Source organism: Rhinatrema bivittatum, chromosome 8 (assembly GCF_901001135.1).
Source record: "Rhinatrema bivittatum chromosome 8, aRhiBiv1.1, whole genome shotgun sequence".
In the NCBI taxonomy this organism is placed as follows: domain Eukaryota; kingdom Metazoa; phylum Chordata; class Amphibia; order Gymnophiona; family Rhinatrematidae; genus Rhinatrema; species Rhinatrema bivittatum.
Window position 1 is genome coordinate 23,287,368 of NC_042622.1, and position 18,891 is coordinate 23,306,258.

An 18,891-nucleotide genomic window follows, 5' to 3' on the forward strand; every position below is an offset into this window, starting at 1 on the left:
TCTCTTATTGCCATATCTGAGACTCTATGTCTTGGGCTGTTCATGCCACTGTAGGCATTGCTTTGCACCTCTCATGGTGCCTTGGGGTTTTCATGTCACTCTTGAAGCCTCTTTTGAAGCCTTTGAGTGCTCTTGCCACTCTTGCTGCTGCATTGCTCCTCTCATGATGTATTAGAGAACTCCTGCCACTGCTGGTACCTGTTTGCTCCAGGGTAACCTTGGGGTAACCTGCACAGAGTGGCAGTTATTACCCTTAACGGAAGGTTTGCGTATTACTACCCTTAACTAAAAAGCCTTGAAGTTTTTGATGCGAATGCAACATCGTTCCCTCCTTCAATGGTGGGGGGGAGGGGAATTGAATTCAGATAATAGCCAACACGGGGTGCTGACTTTTATGGTCTGTGGTAGTGAATTGCAGGCATAAGGGAGAAGCACAGGATGGCTTCTAAGGCCAAGTGCAAAAGCAAAGTACGTCAAGCAACATTGTCTGAATTATTGAGAAGGCTCCTCACCCAGTAAAAATGTTGCTAGCAGTAATTTGTTATGGGTTTTACAGTGACTTGTGTGTGATTAATATTACTACCCTTGGGGATAACTGCTCAGAGTGGAAGTTACTACCATAAAAAGCTTGCTGGGCAGATTGGATGGACCATTTGGTCCTTTTCTGCTATCATTACCGTCTTACTATGTTACTGCACCTTAAGCTATTCCCCTTTCTGATGATGTCTACCCACAAGTTTCATTAGAACTGATTAGAAAACAACAGTGTTGGAGCTCAAAATAGGTTGCTTGGCTTCCCCCACTGACATTAAAGGAAAAGAAAAAACAAATGGAATGAGAAGCAAAAATTGTTTACTCTTTGAAATGAATCAAATGAAGGCGACCTATGAAACAAACAAACTGAAACACAAATTTTGCCTCAGCACATCCCTAAAAAATGCTCATAGGGTGGCACTTTTAGCTGGACGAAAGGAAGGGGGAAGCTAGTTTTGGGCGGAATCAGAAAATAATGCACATAGATTGTATTTTTAAATCTACACACGTTATTTTCCTTGTAATGTGTACTCGCAGAAAAAGGAAGTTCATGGCAAGTTTCAAAGTGAAAAGTACCCACATTTTTCACCCTTGAAAATTAGGAACGAGGTCCATGGATTCAGAGTTCCTACGGACTTTGAGCTGATGATGTAGACAGTTTAACCATTATGGGGCAATTTTCAAAGTTAGCATTAAGACATTCCTGGTTTATCATAAACTTGGCATAACAGCACTGCTTAGGAGCTTGGGTGAGTTGACCCTTAACCTTGTCCACAATACACCTGAACCACGTTGTGATGGCCACTTAAGGCAGATCCTGTTATGTCTGAAGTGCAAAGATCAGGCAATTCTCCTTTTGTCATCCTTTAAATCAGTGGTTCCCAACCTTTTTTCTGTCGGGACACACCTGACAGATGGTTCTCACATGCGTGACACACTGAACCCATGATCATCACGGGACTAGATTTAAAAGTACAGTTTGTATCCATGGGAACCCCCCTGACCCACAATAATGGATGTAAAGCAGAATTATGACATTCCCCATACAACTCACCTTACAAAAAAGATATTCTGGTTCTGGTGTCATCTCAGTAACAGCAACTCAAACTCCTTCTAATTCCAGGCTCAATAGCCCTACTTATGAAAAGACAGCTGTTTATCACTATTGCATGTCCTCTTGAGAAAATACAACAAATAAGACTGATACAGTAAAATACCTCACCTCTGTCACATATCAGAACCGACCTAACATACTCCCAGGATCTGCAGTAATGCACATAAACTAATCTGCACACAGTTACACCTGCACTATGGAATACACTCAAACAGGAGCAACCCTATCTATGAAAAGGCAACACTACAAATATTAAATCAGGCCCTAAACACCAAAACTCCTCCAATTAGGAAAACAGAACTAGCAAGCAGCTATAGATCCCCACACAGAAATAATTGTATAACTATACTAATAAGCAGAATAAATGTTTCAAAACAGCTATGAACAGAATAACATCCAACAATTAAAAACCCATAAAAATTATTAAAAATTCTCCAAACACCAATAAAATATTTCAAAAATGCAGACACATCACATAATATTAAATAATTAAAATGGCAGTCAATCAAGAAAAATAAACTTAAAAAGCCACGTTTACTTACCCCATCCAGCAGCTCTCCTACTTCTCTTCCATGCACGCTGTAGCACACACCAGAAGCAGCAGTAGTGGCTAAGCTCTATCCTGTTCCTTAGGGCCCATGACCAGTCTCTCTGTCTCTCACACACACACCATACCAGTCACACCCCCATGACCAATTTCTGTCTCTCACACACCAATCATCTTCCAACCAGTCTTTGACACACCCACCAGTCCCTTCCTGAACAGTTTCTCTCATGCCATACACACACATAGGCTTCCCACTCCCATGTTCTATCTTACATAGACGGGCTTCTCACTCCCATACTGTGTCTCACACGCACCCAGATTTCTCACTCCCATGCTCACTCTCTCCACATGCACAGGCTTCTCATTCCCTTAATCACTTTCTTTCTCTCACATACACACACACCAGTCTCTCTCTGTCACACACCGTCACCTTACCAACCAGTCTCTCTCTCATGCATGCACACACACACACACACACACACAGGTTTCCCACTCCCATGCTCACTCTCACATATACAGGCTTCTCACTCCCATGCTTTCTCACATACCCAGATTTCTCACTTCCATGCTTTTTCTCTCTCACACACACAAACACACACATACACACACACACCAGTCACCTCCCTGACCAATCTCTCACTCTCTCACACACACTCCAGTCATCTCCCTGACCAGTCACTTTTATTGTCTCTCACATATACACACATCACCTCTCTGACCAGTTCCTCTCAATCACACACAGGCTGTCAATCAAATGCATGCTCTCAATCACACACAGGCTGGCTGTCTTCTCTCTCTCTCTCTCACTCACTTCCTCCCCCCTCCCCCCCCCCAAGGCACAAATGGTAGCTGCAGCAGCCTCCTCCAGCCCCTGCAGGCCAAGAAAGAAGAATCCCATTGGCCACAGGATACTGTTGTCTCCTTTGCTGATTGCCGGCTGCTTCGATTGCTCCGGGCCATGCTACTGCTCGGGGGCTGATACTGCTGCTGCCGCCGCTACTTTTCCATGTGGCACGGCTCTTTCTCCTTCTCGCGCACTGCACTGCGTATCACTTCCTGTTCCGGGACAGGCGCGGGAAGAAGAAAAATCCAGCCGCAGGAGCCACAGCTTCCTCTAACATTGCTGCCGTTCCCATTGGGCTTGAACGTGCTGTTAGCCCAGCAGCAACGGCAGCAGGGAAGAAAGAGCAGTGGGAGAGACCAGGAGCACGCGACACACCTGCCGGTGCTTGGTGACACACTGGTGAGTCTCGACACACCGGTTGAGAAGCGCTGCTTTAGACATTAAAAATATAGTAACATAGTACTGATGGAAGATCAAGACCAAATGGTCCATCCAGTCTGCTCAGCAAGCTGCTTATGGTTGTAACTAACTGCTGTTCCATGCAGGTTACCCCCAAGCCTTCTGTTAAGGGTAGTAACTGTCGCTCCATGTAGGTTACCCCCATGCCTTCTGTTAAGGATAGTAACTGACACTCTGTGCAGAGAAAAAAGAAGTGTGAAGCTTGCTGGGCAGACTGGATGGACCGATTGGTCTTCTTCTGCCGTCATTTCTATGTTTCTATGTTTCCCCATGCCTTCTGTTAAGGGTAGTAACTGCCGCTCTGTGCAGTTCTCCCTGTGCCTTCTGTTAAGGGTAGTAACTGCCGCTCTGTGCAGTTCTCCCTGTGCCTTCTGTTAAGGGCAGTAACTGCCGCTCTGTGCAAGTTACTCCGATACCTTCTGTTAAGGGTAGTAACTGCCGCTCCATGCAGGTTACCCCTTTTCTTCTAATAAGGGTAGTAACTGTAGCTCCATGCGGTTTACCCCCATGCCTTCTGTTAAGGGCAGTAACTGCTGTTCCATGCAGGTTACCCCTTTTCTTCGATTAAGGGTAGTAACTGTAGCTCCATGCGGTTTACCCCCATGCCTTCTGTTAAGGGTAGTAACTGCCGCTCCATGCAGGTTACCCCTTTTCTTCTAATAAGGGTAGTAACTGTAGCTCCATGCGGTTTACCCCCATGCCTTCTGTTAAGGGTAGTAACTGCCGCTCCATGCAGGTTACCCCTTTTCTTCTAATAAGGGTAGTAACTGTAGCTCCATGCGGTTTACCCCCATGCCTTCTGTTAAGGGCAGTAACTGCTGTTCCATGCAGGTTACCCCTTTTCTTCGATTAAGGGTAGTAACTGTAGCTCCATGCGGTTTACCCCCATGCCTTCTGTTAAGAGTAATAACTGCTGCTCTGTGAAGGTGTCTGTGAAACAGTTTTACAATCTTAAGTGATATCACAATACTTTATTATATTTTGGGAGTTGTTTGAGCTTGCAGTTGTGATATCACTTAAGACTGTAAAACTGTCTCACAGACAGCGCATCTGGCTAATGCATGTATGAAGTACACTCTCTGATTTACTTAACTCTGTAAATCTGCTGCCATTCCCTACAACATTTTATCACGCTCTGCTTTGTCATTATTTGATTGAATTATACTTGCTGGCATACTGACAGCCGAGGCATTTTCTGAATCTAATAGAACTCTATCAAAACATTATCCCAGCCTTTTAGTATTTTGTAGCGAGACTGCCAAAAAAAAGCAGTCGTATAGTTACAATTTAACACAATGCCAGTTAATGAGATGCATATCGTATTTAGTAAAGTGAGGAAAATGATCAAATATAATTAGTTAGACCCCATTCAAGGAGAAGGATTATTACCGCAGGCAAAAACGAGACAGGAGAAATCCTTACTGATTGTATTGCCCTCCTAGCAAAGACTGGCTGCATTTCAATTGACATCAAGCACAAGCGAGAAACTAATCATAATCTGTGTCTTTCTTCCCTTTTTTGACTTGGATCCTTCAGACTGTTTAATACCTCTGCTAAGGAAGTAGAGAGAGATTAACTAATGAAGGACACATTTAATACACTCAAGCAGCAGCTAACGCGAGTCATCAAGGGTTAGCTCTGAATCCAGTAAATGTATAATTAGGCTGGAAGCATTACACAACGTCAATTAACTTGATTGCAGGTGGAAATCCCCCCCCCCGTTTTAGTATGGACATAGATTGGTAAACGAAACCAGGAACTCATGAAACTGAACTGCTCGCTGTCTGATAAGTGGATTGAATGCTTTGGTTTGATGAGTGGCAGGGAAGATAAAAGGTCAGCCAGCAAGCTGTAGGCGAGACCTTTCTAGTAGGACTCGGTACGTTTGTGACATTTCCGACTTCTGTTTCTAAGTATCCCCCTGCACCGATGTGGCAATCAAACCGCAACCAAGGGCTCAGTTAGTCCAAACAATAGGTCTCACCTACGACTTGCTGGTTGACCTTTATCACTGTATTCCTGCTGTGAATGGCCTAACGTGGCCATCATGCCACTTTGTTCATTCACGCAGAAAGGAAGCATGACGTGGCTTTTGTTCTGCAAAATTATCCACCCTTGCTTTAAAAAATCACAATGAACTTAGACTTTGAGATGTGCTAAACAAGTATGATGTTTTATTTTGCTCACAGGGGACCTTGCAATAAAATAGAAAAACAAACCAGTGGTACGTAGTTTGAGACTTAACGGAGATGAAAAAGTGAACGAGCAGAGCGGGATTAGGCACTTGGAAAAGCCAGTGTAAATAAGTGTGCACTTAATTTCCTTCTGAAAATAATCAGAAAGGGGGCTTTCTAGATATCAGGGGCAAGGTTGGTCCAAAGAAAGGGGGCAGTAAGAGAATACCAGTAAAATTATTTTCTTTTCTTCAGAATTCCCAGGACTCTCCGACGGACACACAGTACAACTTCAGTGTCTACAAATTTAGATACAGGTGGCAGAAACGGATCTTACAGGTAATTAGAAATGTAACTCTGAACCTTTACCTTCTGTGGGTAGATGTAACTATGAACACTAGATGCAGCATTACGTGGATTTCAGCATGGCTTTTGACACAGTTCCACCAAGGTGACCTATAAGCAAACTGAGTACCCTTTGTATAGGTCCTAAAGTGCCTGACAAGAGTTAGACACTGATTGAGTGAGAGGAAAGTGGTTACCAGTGATTAGGGATGTGAATCGTTTTTCTAACGAATTGAAATATCGTACGATATTTCTAAATTCAATAATATATCAGGTAAAAAAAGAAACGATCACTTCCCCCCAAATTTTCATAAAAATCATTTTTTGGGTTAGTGCGCGCTAACGGGAATTAGCGCGCGCTAACAAAAAAACATTTATTTTTGTTACTTTTTGCTATTTTTGTTAGCGCGCGCTAACTCCCGTTAGCGCACACTAACCCAAAAAATGATTTTTCACAAAAAAACCCCCCAAAAACGGGGTTCCACGGGAAAACAAGATTTTCCCACGGCCAGACGAACCCGAAAGCGGGAACGATCGGGCACGCGATTCACATCTCTACCAGTGATATGCCGCAGGAATTGATCCTCGGTACTTGAGGTCCATTTTTTTTCCAATGTTTTTGTAACAAATGTTGCAAAAGAGATATTGGGAAGGTTTTGCCATTTTGCAGATTAAACCAAAATCTGCAACAGGGTAGATACCCAAGAAGGTGTAGAAAACATGAGGTGGAATCCAGCGAAGCTTGAGGAATGGCCTAGAGTCCGGCAGCTAGAAATGAATGCTAGAAAATTCAGGCTCATGCAGAAACCCAAGGGAGCAATACAGTATAGGGAGCGAAGTTCTTCCGTGCAGAAAACAAGAGTGGGATCTTGGTGATCTTAAGATGGTAAAACAGGTAGAAAAGGCAACGGCAAATGTCAGAAGCATGCTTAGGTACATAGGGAGAGGAATAGCCAGCAGACTCTCTAAGTCCCTGGTGAGACATTTGGAAAGTATACCCCCTCTTGGGGGTCAGGGGACCTAATGCAGGGCTATAGCAGAGTCCCAGGGCCAAAACGTCACTGCCCCAGACCTCTTATCTTTTTTCCGCACATCAGACTTCCAGCCCCGGGCGCTGGGGTTCGAGAGGCGGGGAGGAGGTGGTACGGATCCAAGATATGGTCAGCCACTCCTTAACTCTCAGTTCAATAAGTCCTCGCAGACAGGAGGAGTTACAATGTTGAGGTCACACGAATGAAGAACCGCCAGCGGTCCAACAAAAAAGTGGTTTACTTTAACTTAACGAACAGAATCCTTGTCAAACGGGAAAAGATCATTAACATAAAAAGGAAAACAGCAATTACCTTCAGTGCCCCTCCTCTTAACGCTTCTCCTTTGATTGGATCAATGTCCCATGTGACCTCTCCTTGAAGGGTGGGGAAATTCTTCACTCTCACAGACATAAGCAAGAGGAAAAAAAATGGAAAAAACACTTCAGTACTGGGTAGCAAAACTTCTTCTGAGCCAATAGTGTCTGTCCCCACTGCTAGCTGGTTGCATGGATGAGCTCATAGGAAATCCAGCCCTTCTGTTAAGGGTGTACAGGCCCTACTGTTGGAAACTGGCCAAAAATCAGCAAAAGCTGCGAGGCTTACCAGGAATTCCAAGGCCAAAAACACCTTCCTCAGCTCCAACGTTCCTCTTTTTGAGAGCTTGATCTGAGCACGCCCACCCAGTACATAAAGGTCAAGACCCAGTCCAAAAGGGGATGGCCACAAGAGGGAGGGGGATTCAAACACGCAACAATCCCCAAACCAGCCGTAGTCAGAGCCGCAAAGCCACCGTCACAAGAATCATCTGTACAGTTCTGGAGGCTGCATCTCCAAAAGGATATAAAGAAGATGGCGTCAGAGCAGAAGGCAGCTACTAAAATGGATAGGGGGGGTATTCATTCATTGGGAAAAAAAAATGAAAGTTTAAACAAAATAGCCCTTTCTTTTTTTTCATTTTGATTTTAAAATTTAAAAAAAAATAATGAAAAAAATTCCATTTGTTTTCATCTGTTTTGTTTTTTCTTTTAAAAAGTAAGGCATCACTGCCACCAAATACCTCCCCCCCCTTCCTGGATCCTCCCCAGTCCTCACCAACTATCTTCCAAGGCCCTCTAACTCTCTAACTCTCTTGTTGAAAGTTTCTTTGTCAGCCCCAGTTGCTCCTGCCCTGCAGCTACCACTGTTACAAATGGTGCCAGCAGAATCAGATCCACTCCATTTCAAATGTTTGTCATAGAAAATGGCACCAGCCAGGCCTAGACTCATTTTGTACAGCACAAATGTAAGGTGGTGCTGGCCTTGGTCTGTCGGTGTCATTTATAATTGTGGCATCTGCAGGGCAAGAACATCCGGGGATTGCTCCCGCTCCATGAAGCAGAAGGCAAAAGGTTCGCGGGCGGGGGAGGTGCTGCCCAAATCTTTTATTTTTTTTTGGCTGAAGATCTGACTTTTGTTTTGTTTTCTTAATTTTTCTTAATTTTTTTTATTTTAAAGAAATGAAAAAAAATGAAAAAAATCAAAATGAAAAAAAAACAACCCAAAACAAAACAACGTATGTGGCCACAGCTAGTGGTCAGCAGTCTTCGATCATCATAAAGCATATGAGGACAGACTTAAAGATCTAATCATATGTGCCTGGGAGGAAAGGTAGGAGAGGGCAGATGTGATAGAGATACTTAAATATCTCCAAGGAATAAATGCCCAGGAGGAGAGACTCTCTCAATGGAAAAGGAGGCTCTGGAACGAGGGGGTCATGGGATGAGGAGTAATATAAGGAAATGTTTCTTTACAGAGAGGGTGGTGGATGCATGGAACAGCCTCCCTGTGAAGATTCTGGAGACAAAAGCAGTATCTGAATTCAAGAAAGCATGGGACAAGGACAGGAGATCTCTGAGGGAGAGGAAGGGATCATGAAGCTGAGTGGGGGCTGTGGATGGGCAGATTGTTTGGGTTGCATGTATATAAGAACATAAGATATGCCATACTGGGTCAGACCAAGGGTCCATCAAGCCCAGAATCCTGTCTCCAATTCAAGTCACAAGTACCTGGCAATTACCCAAACATTAAATAGATCCCATGCTACTGATGCTGGCAACAAGCAGTGGCTATTCCCTATTGATTAACAGCAGTTTATGGACCTCCTCCAGGAACTTAATCAAACCTTTTTTAAACCCAGTTATACCAACTGCCTTAACCACTTCCTCTGGCAATGAATTCCAGAATCTAATTTTGCACTGAGTGAAAAAGAATTTTCTACAATTCATTTTAAATGAGCTACTTGCTAACTTTATGGCGTGCCCCCTAGTCCTCATATTATCTTAAAAAGTAAATAACCATTTCACATTTAACCATTCAAGTCTTTTCATGATTTTGTAGACCTCTATCACATCCCCCCTCAGCTGTCTCTTCTCCAAGCTGAAAAGCCCTAACCTCTTTAGCCTTTCCTCATAAATGAGCTGTTCCATGCCCTTAATATTTTGGTTGCCCTTCTCTGTACAACTATATATTTTTTGAGATTCAGCAACCAGAATTGCAAGTGTTCAAGGTGCAGTCTAAACATTGAGCAATACAGAGGCATTATGACATCCTCCATTTTATTAGCCATTCTCTTCCTAATCATTCCTAATGTTCTGTTTTCTTTTTTGACCGCCATAGCACATCAAGCAGACGATTTTAATGTAATATCAACTATGATGCCCAAATCTTTTTCCTGTGTGGTAACTCCTAAAATGTAACTTAACATTGTGTAACTACAGCAAGGGTTATTTTTCCCTATATGCAACACCTTGAATTTGTCCACATTATATTTAATCTGCCATATGGATGCCCAATCTTCCAGTCTCGCATGGTCCTCCTGTAATTTATCACAATCTGCTTGTGATTTAACTACTCTGAATAATTTTGTGACATCTGCAAATTTGATCACTTTACTCGTCGTGCCTCTTTCCAGATTATTTATAAATATATTAAAAAGCACAGGTCCAAATACAGATCCCTGAGGCACTCCACTGTTTACCTTTTTCCACTGTGAAAACAGACCATTTAATCCTACTCTGTTTCCTGACTTTTAATCACTTTGCAATCTACAAAAGGTCATTGTCTCCTATCCCATGACTTTTTAGTTTTCTTAGAGGCCTCTCATGAGAGACTTTGTCAAACTCCTTCTGAAAATCCAAATACACCACATCTACTGATTCTCCTTTATCCACATGCTTATTCACCCCTTCAAAAAATTGTAGAAGATTTGTGAGGCAAGACTTCCCTTGGGTAAATCCATGCTGGCCGTGCCCATGAAATCAAGTCTATCTATATGTTCTGTGATTTTATTCTTTATAATAGTTTCCATGGTTTTTCCTGGTACTGTAGTCAGGCTCACCGGCCTATAGTTTTTCTGATTACCTCTGAAGCCATTTTTAGATATTGGGGTTACATTGGCCAGCTTCCAATCTTCAGGTACAATAGATGATTTTAATGATAGGTTACAAGTTACTTGTAATATGGCTGAAATTTCATTTTTGAGTTCTTTCAGAACCCTGGGATGTATACCATCTAGTCCAGGTGATTTGCTACTTTTCAGTTTGTTAATCTGGCCTACTACATCTTCCAGGTTCACCATGATTTGGATCAGTTTATCTGAATCATCACGTTTGGAAACTGTCTCTGGAATGGGTATCTCCCCAACATCCTTCTCAGTAAACACCGAAACAAAGAACTCATTTAGTCTTTCTGCAATGGCCTTATCTTCCCTAAGTGCCCCTTTAACCCCTTAATCATTTAATAGTCCAACTGACTCCTTCATAGGCTTCCTGCTTCAGATATTTTTTAAAACGTTTTTAGCCTCTACGGCTAACTTCTTTTCAAATTCTCTTTTAGTATGTCTTATCAATGTTTTACATTTAACTTCAGATGGATGCTTCTTCCAATTTTTGAAGGAAGATCTTTTGGCTAAAATAGCCTTTTAACCATACCAGCAATTGTTTGGCCTTAAGAACATAAGAACATGCCATACTGGGTCATACCAAAGGTCCATCAAGCCCAGCATCCTGTTTCCAACAGTGGCCAATCCAGGCCATAAGAACCTGGCAAGTTCCCAAAAACTAAATTTATCCCATGTTACTGTTGCTAGTAATAGCAGTGTATATTTTCTAGGTCAACTTAATTAGTAGCAGGTAATGGACTTCTCCTTCAAGAACTTATCCAATCTTTTTTTAAACCCAGCTACACTAACTGCACTAACCACATCCCCTGGCAACAAATTCCAGAGTTTAACTGTGCATTGAGTGAAAAAGAACTTTCTCCGATTAGTTTTAAATGTGCCACATGCTAAATTCATGGAGTGTCCCCTAGACCTTCTATTAACCCGAAAGAGTAAATAACAGATTCACATTTACCCATTCTAGACCTCTCATGATTTTAAATACATCTATTATATCCCCCCCTCAGCCATCTCTTCTCCAAGCTGAAAAGTCCTAACCTCTTCAGCCTTTCCTCATAGGGGAGCTATTCCATCCCCTTTATCATTTTGGTCACTTTTCTCTATACCTTCTCCATCGCAACTATATCTTTTGAGATGTGGTGATCAGAATTGTACATAGTATTCAAGATGCGGACTCACCATGGAGCGATATAGAGGCATTATGACATTTTCCATTTTATTCACTATTCCCTTTCTAATAATTCCCAACAGAGATGTGAATCGGTACTGGACTTGTTTTCGGTAGGGATGTGAATCGTTTTTTAACGATTTAAATTATCGTCTGATATTTTTAATATCGTCATTAATCGTTAAAGAGTGCAATACAATAGAAATTTCCCCGATTTATCGTTAAAAAATTGTTAATCTGGTTAGTGCGCACTAACAGGAGTTAGTGCGCACTAACAGAAAATGATACAATTTGACACTTTTCAGGTCAGTTAAGGTCAGTTAGGAATGAATATGTATTCCTATTGCCTGCCCTCTTATTTATTGATGTTACCAAGGTTCCCACTGAGGTAATGGTTTAATATATGGGGGATGGGAAATGGAAACGGTTGGTAGCTTGACAAAGGGAAGGGAAAGGGGGAGATGAAGGGCCAAGCAGTCCCACTCCCTGGTCTCTGAAGGACAGATCTCTTCAGAAAATCAGAGCTGCTGAATGCAGGGGCTGTCTCCCCCTTCACATCCCTCTTCCACCCCCCCCCCCATTCACTGTGCTCAAGTTTGCAGTTCCTGTGTTAAACTAAACTTCTTTTTTTTCACTAGAGTAGAATAAAATAAAATGAAGTACTTTGTGTATTAAACTAAAGAAACTTTACATAAACTGAAATTAAGTACTTTTCTATATTCTACTTTAGTGAAACAAAACATTTAATAAAGAAACTTGCAACCCGAGCTTCAAAACATTAACATACTATAGAAAAACTAAACAAAAAACTTTATTATTAATTTATTATATTTACAGTGGTTAAATTTAAAGAGCAGGCTGAGGCTAGACTGGCTACTGGCTAGTGGCTACTGCTGGCACTGTCACTGCTGCAGCCTGCTGGCACTTTTTTTCACTTTCTGGCTAGTGCGTGCTATATCTGGTAGCAAAATGGCCATGGGGGACAGCACCAAGCACCTCTAGCTAACGAACATTTCCTCAAATGTTACTTTTAAACCATTAACAATTTTTGATAGTGCGTACTAACTCGCGTTAGTGCGCACTATTCAGGAAAACAATTTTTTTTTTTTAAATCATGCCGATCAGATTTTTTTCTCCCCCCAGCCGATCCAGATCATTAAAACAATCGGGCACACGATTCACATCCCTAGTTTCTGGTATCGTATTCGTAGAACCATCGCGTGAGCGCTTTTGTTCGGCTGTCCTGAGCCGAAGAAAAAAAAACCCACCCGACCCTTTAAATGTAATCATTTAGAATCCCCCACCCTCCTGATCCCCCCAAAACCTTTTCTTAAAAAATGGCACGGGCCATCCATTGCTTCTACCATGTGATAGGGGCCGGCCAATGGTACCGATAGCCCCATCACATGGTAAAGGCAAAGAACCATCGGCACCATTTTGATTAGTGGCAGCTGACGGCCTGAGAGCAGGAGATTGTTTCCGGGACCCCCGCTGGACCACCAGGTACTTTAGAAAAGTTTGGGGGGGGTCGGGAGGGTGGGGGATTCTAAATAATTCGATTTAAAGGGTCGGGTGGGTTTGGGGGTTGTTTTTCTGTGTACCCTTACTTCCTCCCCCCCAAAACGATAAGAAAAACACATGAAAATTTCGTGGGGTTTTCCTATCGCTTTTGGGGACCCCCCGATACCTGACGGATGAGAAAATATCGTACGATGTTTTCATCCATCAGAAAAATGATTCTCATCCCTAATTCCCAACATTCTGTTTGCTTTTTTGACTGCAGCAGCACACTGCACCGACGATTTCAATGTGTTATCCACTATGATGACTAGATCTCTTTCTTGGGTTGTAGCACCTAATATGGAACCCAACATTGTGTAACTATAGCATGGGTTATTTTTCCCTATATGCATCATCTTGCATTTATCCACATTAAATTTCATCTGCCATTTGGATGCCCAATTTTCCAGTCTCACAAGGTCTTCCTGCAATCTATCACAATCTGCTTGTGATTTAACTACTCTGAATAAATTTGTATCATCTGCAAATATGATTACCTCATTCATCGTATTTCTTTTCAGATCCTTCCACCCTTGTTAATGCATGGAATACATGTGCACTGCACTTCTAAGAATGTATTTTGTAACAATGTCCATGCCTGTTGTACACACCTAACCTTTGTAGCTGCATCTTTTAGCTTTTTTTTAAACTACTTTTCTCATTTTCTCAAAGTTTCCCTTTTGAACGTTATTGCTAGAGTCATGGATTTACTTATTGTTCCTTATTCAGATTTGATCATGTTATGATCACTATTGCCAAGGAGCCCCACCATCGTTACTTTCCTTACCAAATCCTGCGCTCCACTGAGAATTAGATCTAAAATAGTCCCCTCTTTCCTTGGTTCCTGAACCAATTGCTCCGTAAAGCTGTCATTTATTCCATCCAGGAACTTTATCTCATTAGCATGTCCTGATGTTACATTTACCCCGTCAATATTGGGTAATTGAAATCTCCCATTATTACTCACCTCCAATTTAGTTGGCCCTCCCGGATTTCTCTTGGCATTTCATACTCTGTCTCATCATTTTGGTCAGATGGTCAGTAGTATTCTCATATCTCTTTATGCTTCCCCCAACACACATGGGATTTCTACCCATATAATTCTATTGTGCAATTAGTCTCTTGCAGGATCCTTATCCTTTTGGGCTCTATGCCATCCCCCCACCAAGTTGCGATATAATTTGTACCCTGGTATGAGAGTATCCCATTGGTTATCCTCCTTCCACTATGCCTCTAAGATGCCAGTTAAGTCTAGCTCATCATTCACTGTTATACACTCTAAGTCTCCCATCTTTCTTCTTAGACTTCTGGCATTGGCATACAGACATTTCAAATTCTGTTTTTTGTTTATATTAACAGCCTGCTTTTCAGTTGACAGGGATAATTTGGGATCTTTTAGCTCGGGTGATTCTTTGTCTGTGTTATAAAACTAACTTCATAACCAGGTTCATTCAATATTTGTTATTGTAAAATACTATAAATATGAAAAGAAATACAAATATGAGTCAGAACAAACCTTGCATGTGTATAAGGGCAGATGCAAGGTTTTGTAGAGTCCTTGTCCTTGTAGTGACACTATAAGGGGCAGATTTTTAAATAAGCGCGCGTGGGGTACATTTGCGTGCGCTACCTGGCGCGCACAAATGTACACCCGATTTTATAACATGCACGCGCTACTGCACGCATGTTATAAAATCCGGGTCAGCGCGCGCAAAGGGGTACACACTTGTGCATCTTGCACGCATCGAGCCCTAGGGGCGCCCCGATGGCTTTCCCTGTTCCCTCCGAGGCTGCTCCAAAATCGGAGCAGCCTCAGAGGGAACTTTTCTTCCGCTCCCCCCCCCCACCCCCACCTTCCCCTCCCTTCCCCTAACCCACCCCCCAGCCGTACTTAAATCCCCCCCCCCCCCATCTTATTTCAAGGAGTTACACTGCGGACTGCCCCCCGGACCAGTGCCCCTCCCCCTCCCCGCCCCTTTTTCAAAGCCCCGGGACATACGCGCGTCCCGGGGCTTATGCGCGCCCACCGAGCCTATGCAAAATAGGCTCGGCGTGTGCAGGAGGGGTTCTAAAGGGTTACGCGCATATATTACATGCGTAACCCTTTGAAAATCTACCCCTAAATGCATAGGCTGAGGCAAAAATAATAGAATAGGTTGTTTTACATCAATTATCTGACTTCTTAGAAGATAACACAATTATTGCGCAACATCAACATGCTTTTCGAAAAGGATTTAGCACCAAGATCTTATTCTTTCCTCCTTTGATACCATAATATGCGGCTTTGATTCTAACATCAGCTACATAATGGTTTTATTAGACATATCTGCCGCATTTGTTACTTTAGAATATTGCATTTTACTCTCCAGACTAGGCATACAAGGCATTGTTTTGAAATGGTTCACCTCTTAGCTGCCTGACAGATTTCAATTGATAAGAATTGACCCTGCCTTCTCCAATTGGGTTGCAGTTTCCTTGGGTATACACCAGAGATCTGCATTATCATCCACATTATTCAACATCTACTTGACCCCATTGGGGTAGATTTTAAGAGGCGCGCGAACAGCCTACTTTTGCTTGCGCATCAGACTCAAGCAAAAGTACGCTGGATTTTAGTAGATACGCGCGGAGCCGCGCGTATCCACTAAAATCCTGGATCGGCGCGCGCAAGGCTATCGATTTTGTATAGCCTGCGCGCGCCGAGCCACGCTGCCTCCCCCCGTTCCCTCCAAGGCCGCTCCGAAATCGGAGCGGCCTTGGAGGGAACTTTCCTTTGCCCTCCCCTCACCTTACCCTCCCTTCCCCTACCTAACCCACCCACCCGGCCCTGTCTACACCCCCCCCTTACCTTTGTCGGGGGATTTACGCCTCCCGGAGGGAGACGTAAATCCCCGCGCGCCAGCGGGCCTGCTGCGCGCCGGGCCGCGACCTGGGGGCGGGTACGGAGGGCGCGGCCACGCCCCCGGGCCGTAGCCACGCCCCGTACCCGCCCCCAAAACGCGGCCGACACGCCCCCGAAACGCCGCGTCGACCGGGCCCGCCCCCCGACACGCCCCCGACACGCCCCCCTCCGAAAACCCCGGGACGTACGCGAGTCCCGGGGTCTGCGCGCGCCGGTAGGCCTATGTAAAATAGGCTTACCGGCGCGCAGGGCCCTGCTCGCCTAAATCCGCCCGGTTTTGGGCGGATTTAGGCGAGCAGGGCGCTGAAAATCCGCCCCATTATGTAGAATTCTTGCCTGCATAGGAGAGACTCACAAAATATATGTGGACAATATCCTGTTCTTCATTCCAAAAAACACCACTTGGTCTGACACCCTGGGTTTGGTCTCCCTTTGCATTAATTCTGATAATTGGTGGCTTGCCCATAATAGACTGAAGCTAAACATTGATAAACCAAATTTCTATTGTTTACTGTATCCTAGAGAAGCTGCATCCCAATTGTATACTAAGCTAGGAATTTGGGTATACTGCTTGACAATAATGTATCGATGCAACTGCACATTTCTAAGACTATAACATTTTCCTTTTACAAACTTCAATTATTAAGAAAGCTAAAACCCCTTCTTGAACACCAGCACTGTTGGCTGGTATCACAATATCTAATTTTTGAACCAATTAGACTACTGCAACTGTTTATACCTTGGTCTTCCTGCAAATATGATACGCTTGAGACATGAATCCTAACCAGTACTCAGATCAGAGACCAAATAATGCCTATCCTGTTTGAACTCAACTTGCACCCGATGTCCTCAAGAATCTAATACAAAGTCCTACCTTTGATAAATAATCTAGTGCCCAATGACTCATCGCTGTGGTTAAATGCTTCACTCCGCCTTTATTAACCCATCAGACAATTACAGTCTTCTTCAAAAAAAATCTACTTTATGTTCCAACGTCCAAGCAGGCTCATCTGGACATTATTCGTGTAAGAGCTTTTTCAGTCACAGGTTCTAGTTTGCGGAATTAAGAACATAAGAACATAAGAACATGCCATACTGGGTCAGACCAAGGGTCCATCAAGCCCAGCATCCTGTTTCCAACAGTGGCCAATCCAGGCCATAAGAACCTGGCAAGTACCCAAAAACTAAGTCTATTCCATGTTACTGTTGCTAGTAATAGCAGTGGCTGTCAACTTAATTAATAGTAGGTAATGGACTTCTCCTCCAAGAACTTATCCAATCCTTTTTTAAACACAGCTATACTAACAGCATTAACCACATCCTCTGGCAACAAATTCCAGAGTTTAATTGTGCATTGAGTGAAGAAGAACTTTCTCCGATTATTTATTCATTTATTTATTTATTTATTGGTTTTTATATACTGCCGCTTATCAAGATATCACGTCGGTGTACAGAGAACATATTAACATACGCTTTAGCGTTATACATAGAACAAGATAGTAAAAGTTAATAAACTATATGCCAAAGCATTATATATAAAACAAAATATAAAAAGTAAAATTAATACAATGAACAATCAATAATGTGGAGGAGGCAAACAAGGCTTAAGTTAATTAAATATGCGTAGCAAAGGGTCAATAATAGATATAACAACTTAGGATATTACATAGAAATAGCTTAAAAATTAACATTGGTGGAAATAAATTAGTATGACGGGGAAGGTTGGGGGAGTGGGATGGTAGGAGAGAGAGTAAAAAGTTGGGAGAGAGAGGCTGTAACAGACGTTACATGTTAGGGGAGGCGATAAGTGTGAAACAAGAAGGCGTCATTAGTAATTAGTTTTAAATGTGCCACATGCTAACTTCATGGAATGCCCCCTAGTCTTTCTATTATCTGAAAGACTAAATAACCGATTCACATCTACCTGTGCTAGACCTCTCATGATTTTAAACACCTCTATCATATCCCCCCTCAGCCATCTCTTCTCCAAGCTGAAAAGTCCTAACCTCTTTAGTCTATCTGTTCCAGATTACTTATGGGACATTACAGGTTTTAGCAACGTGGATCCTTGGACCAACGGGAAGATGGTTCTACCCGTGGGGGGGAGCCCCACGGGTGTCCACCATTGGCAGACGAGGCTGGTGATGCCTAAGACCCCGCAGGGGCTTCACCAATACCAGTCCTCGTTCCCCTCAGGTTGAGTCCTTGGGTACCGGGGCCAGCTGGACTTAGGTGGGGTCTCAGGAAGCTGGTTGAGGTCAGGCAGGCAAGAGCCTTGGTGGACAGAGTAACTTGAGTAAACAAACAAGAGTTCAGGAAGGCAGCGAAACTCGTGGTCAGGCAGGCAAGGGTCTTGGCAGGCGGCGTATCTTGTAGTCAGGCAGGCAAGGATCTTGGCAGGTCGCGTATCTCATAGTCAGGCAGGCAAGGGTCTTGGCAGATCACGTATCTCATAGTCAGGCAGGCAAGGGTCTTTGCAGGCGGCGTATGGCAGAACAGGAACTCAGGAACAAGCGACAAAGCTTCCAGGAACAAACAGGAGCTAGGAGTAGCCAAGGCAAGGTCTGAGGAGCAGACCTTGCCTTAAACAGCATGAGGCCGTGGAGGAGGAGTCCAGGCCCCTCCTTCGGGTGATGCTGAAAAGGGGTCACATGGTGCGCACATGCGCCTGGGAGCCCAGGGGTTAGCTGAGAGGCCAGCGCGGGGCCTGACCGTGGCCTGGTCGGCGCGCGGCGCCCCGGCAGCAACCTGGTCAGGTCGTGACGGCAACGTGGGTG

General features: G+C 43.5%; 1 protein-coding gene across 1 annotated transcript in view; it reads left to right on the forward strand.

The window, feature by feature from the left end:
• Positions 1-18,891, forward strand: part of LOC115098097 (disheveled-associated activator of morphogenesis 2-like) — a 102,098-nt gene that overhangs the window by 19,409 nt on the left and 63,798 nt on the right. The window contains exon 3 of the mRNA XM_029614413.1: positions 5,928-6,011. Within this exon, the coding sequence (XP_029470273.1) occupies positions 5,928-6,011 (84 nt within the window). The remainder of the gene's footprint in view (positions 1-5,927; positions 6,012-18,891) is intronic.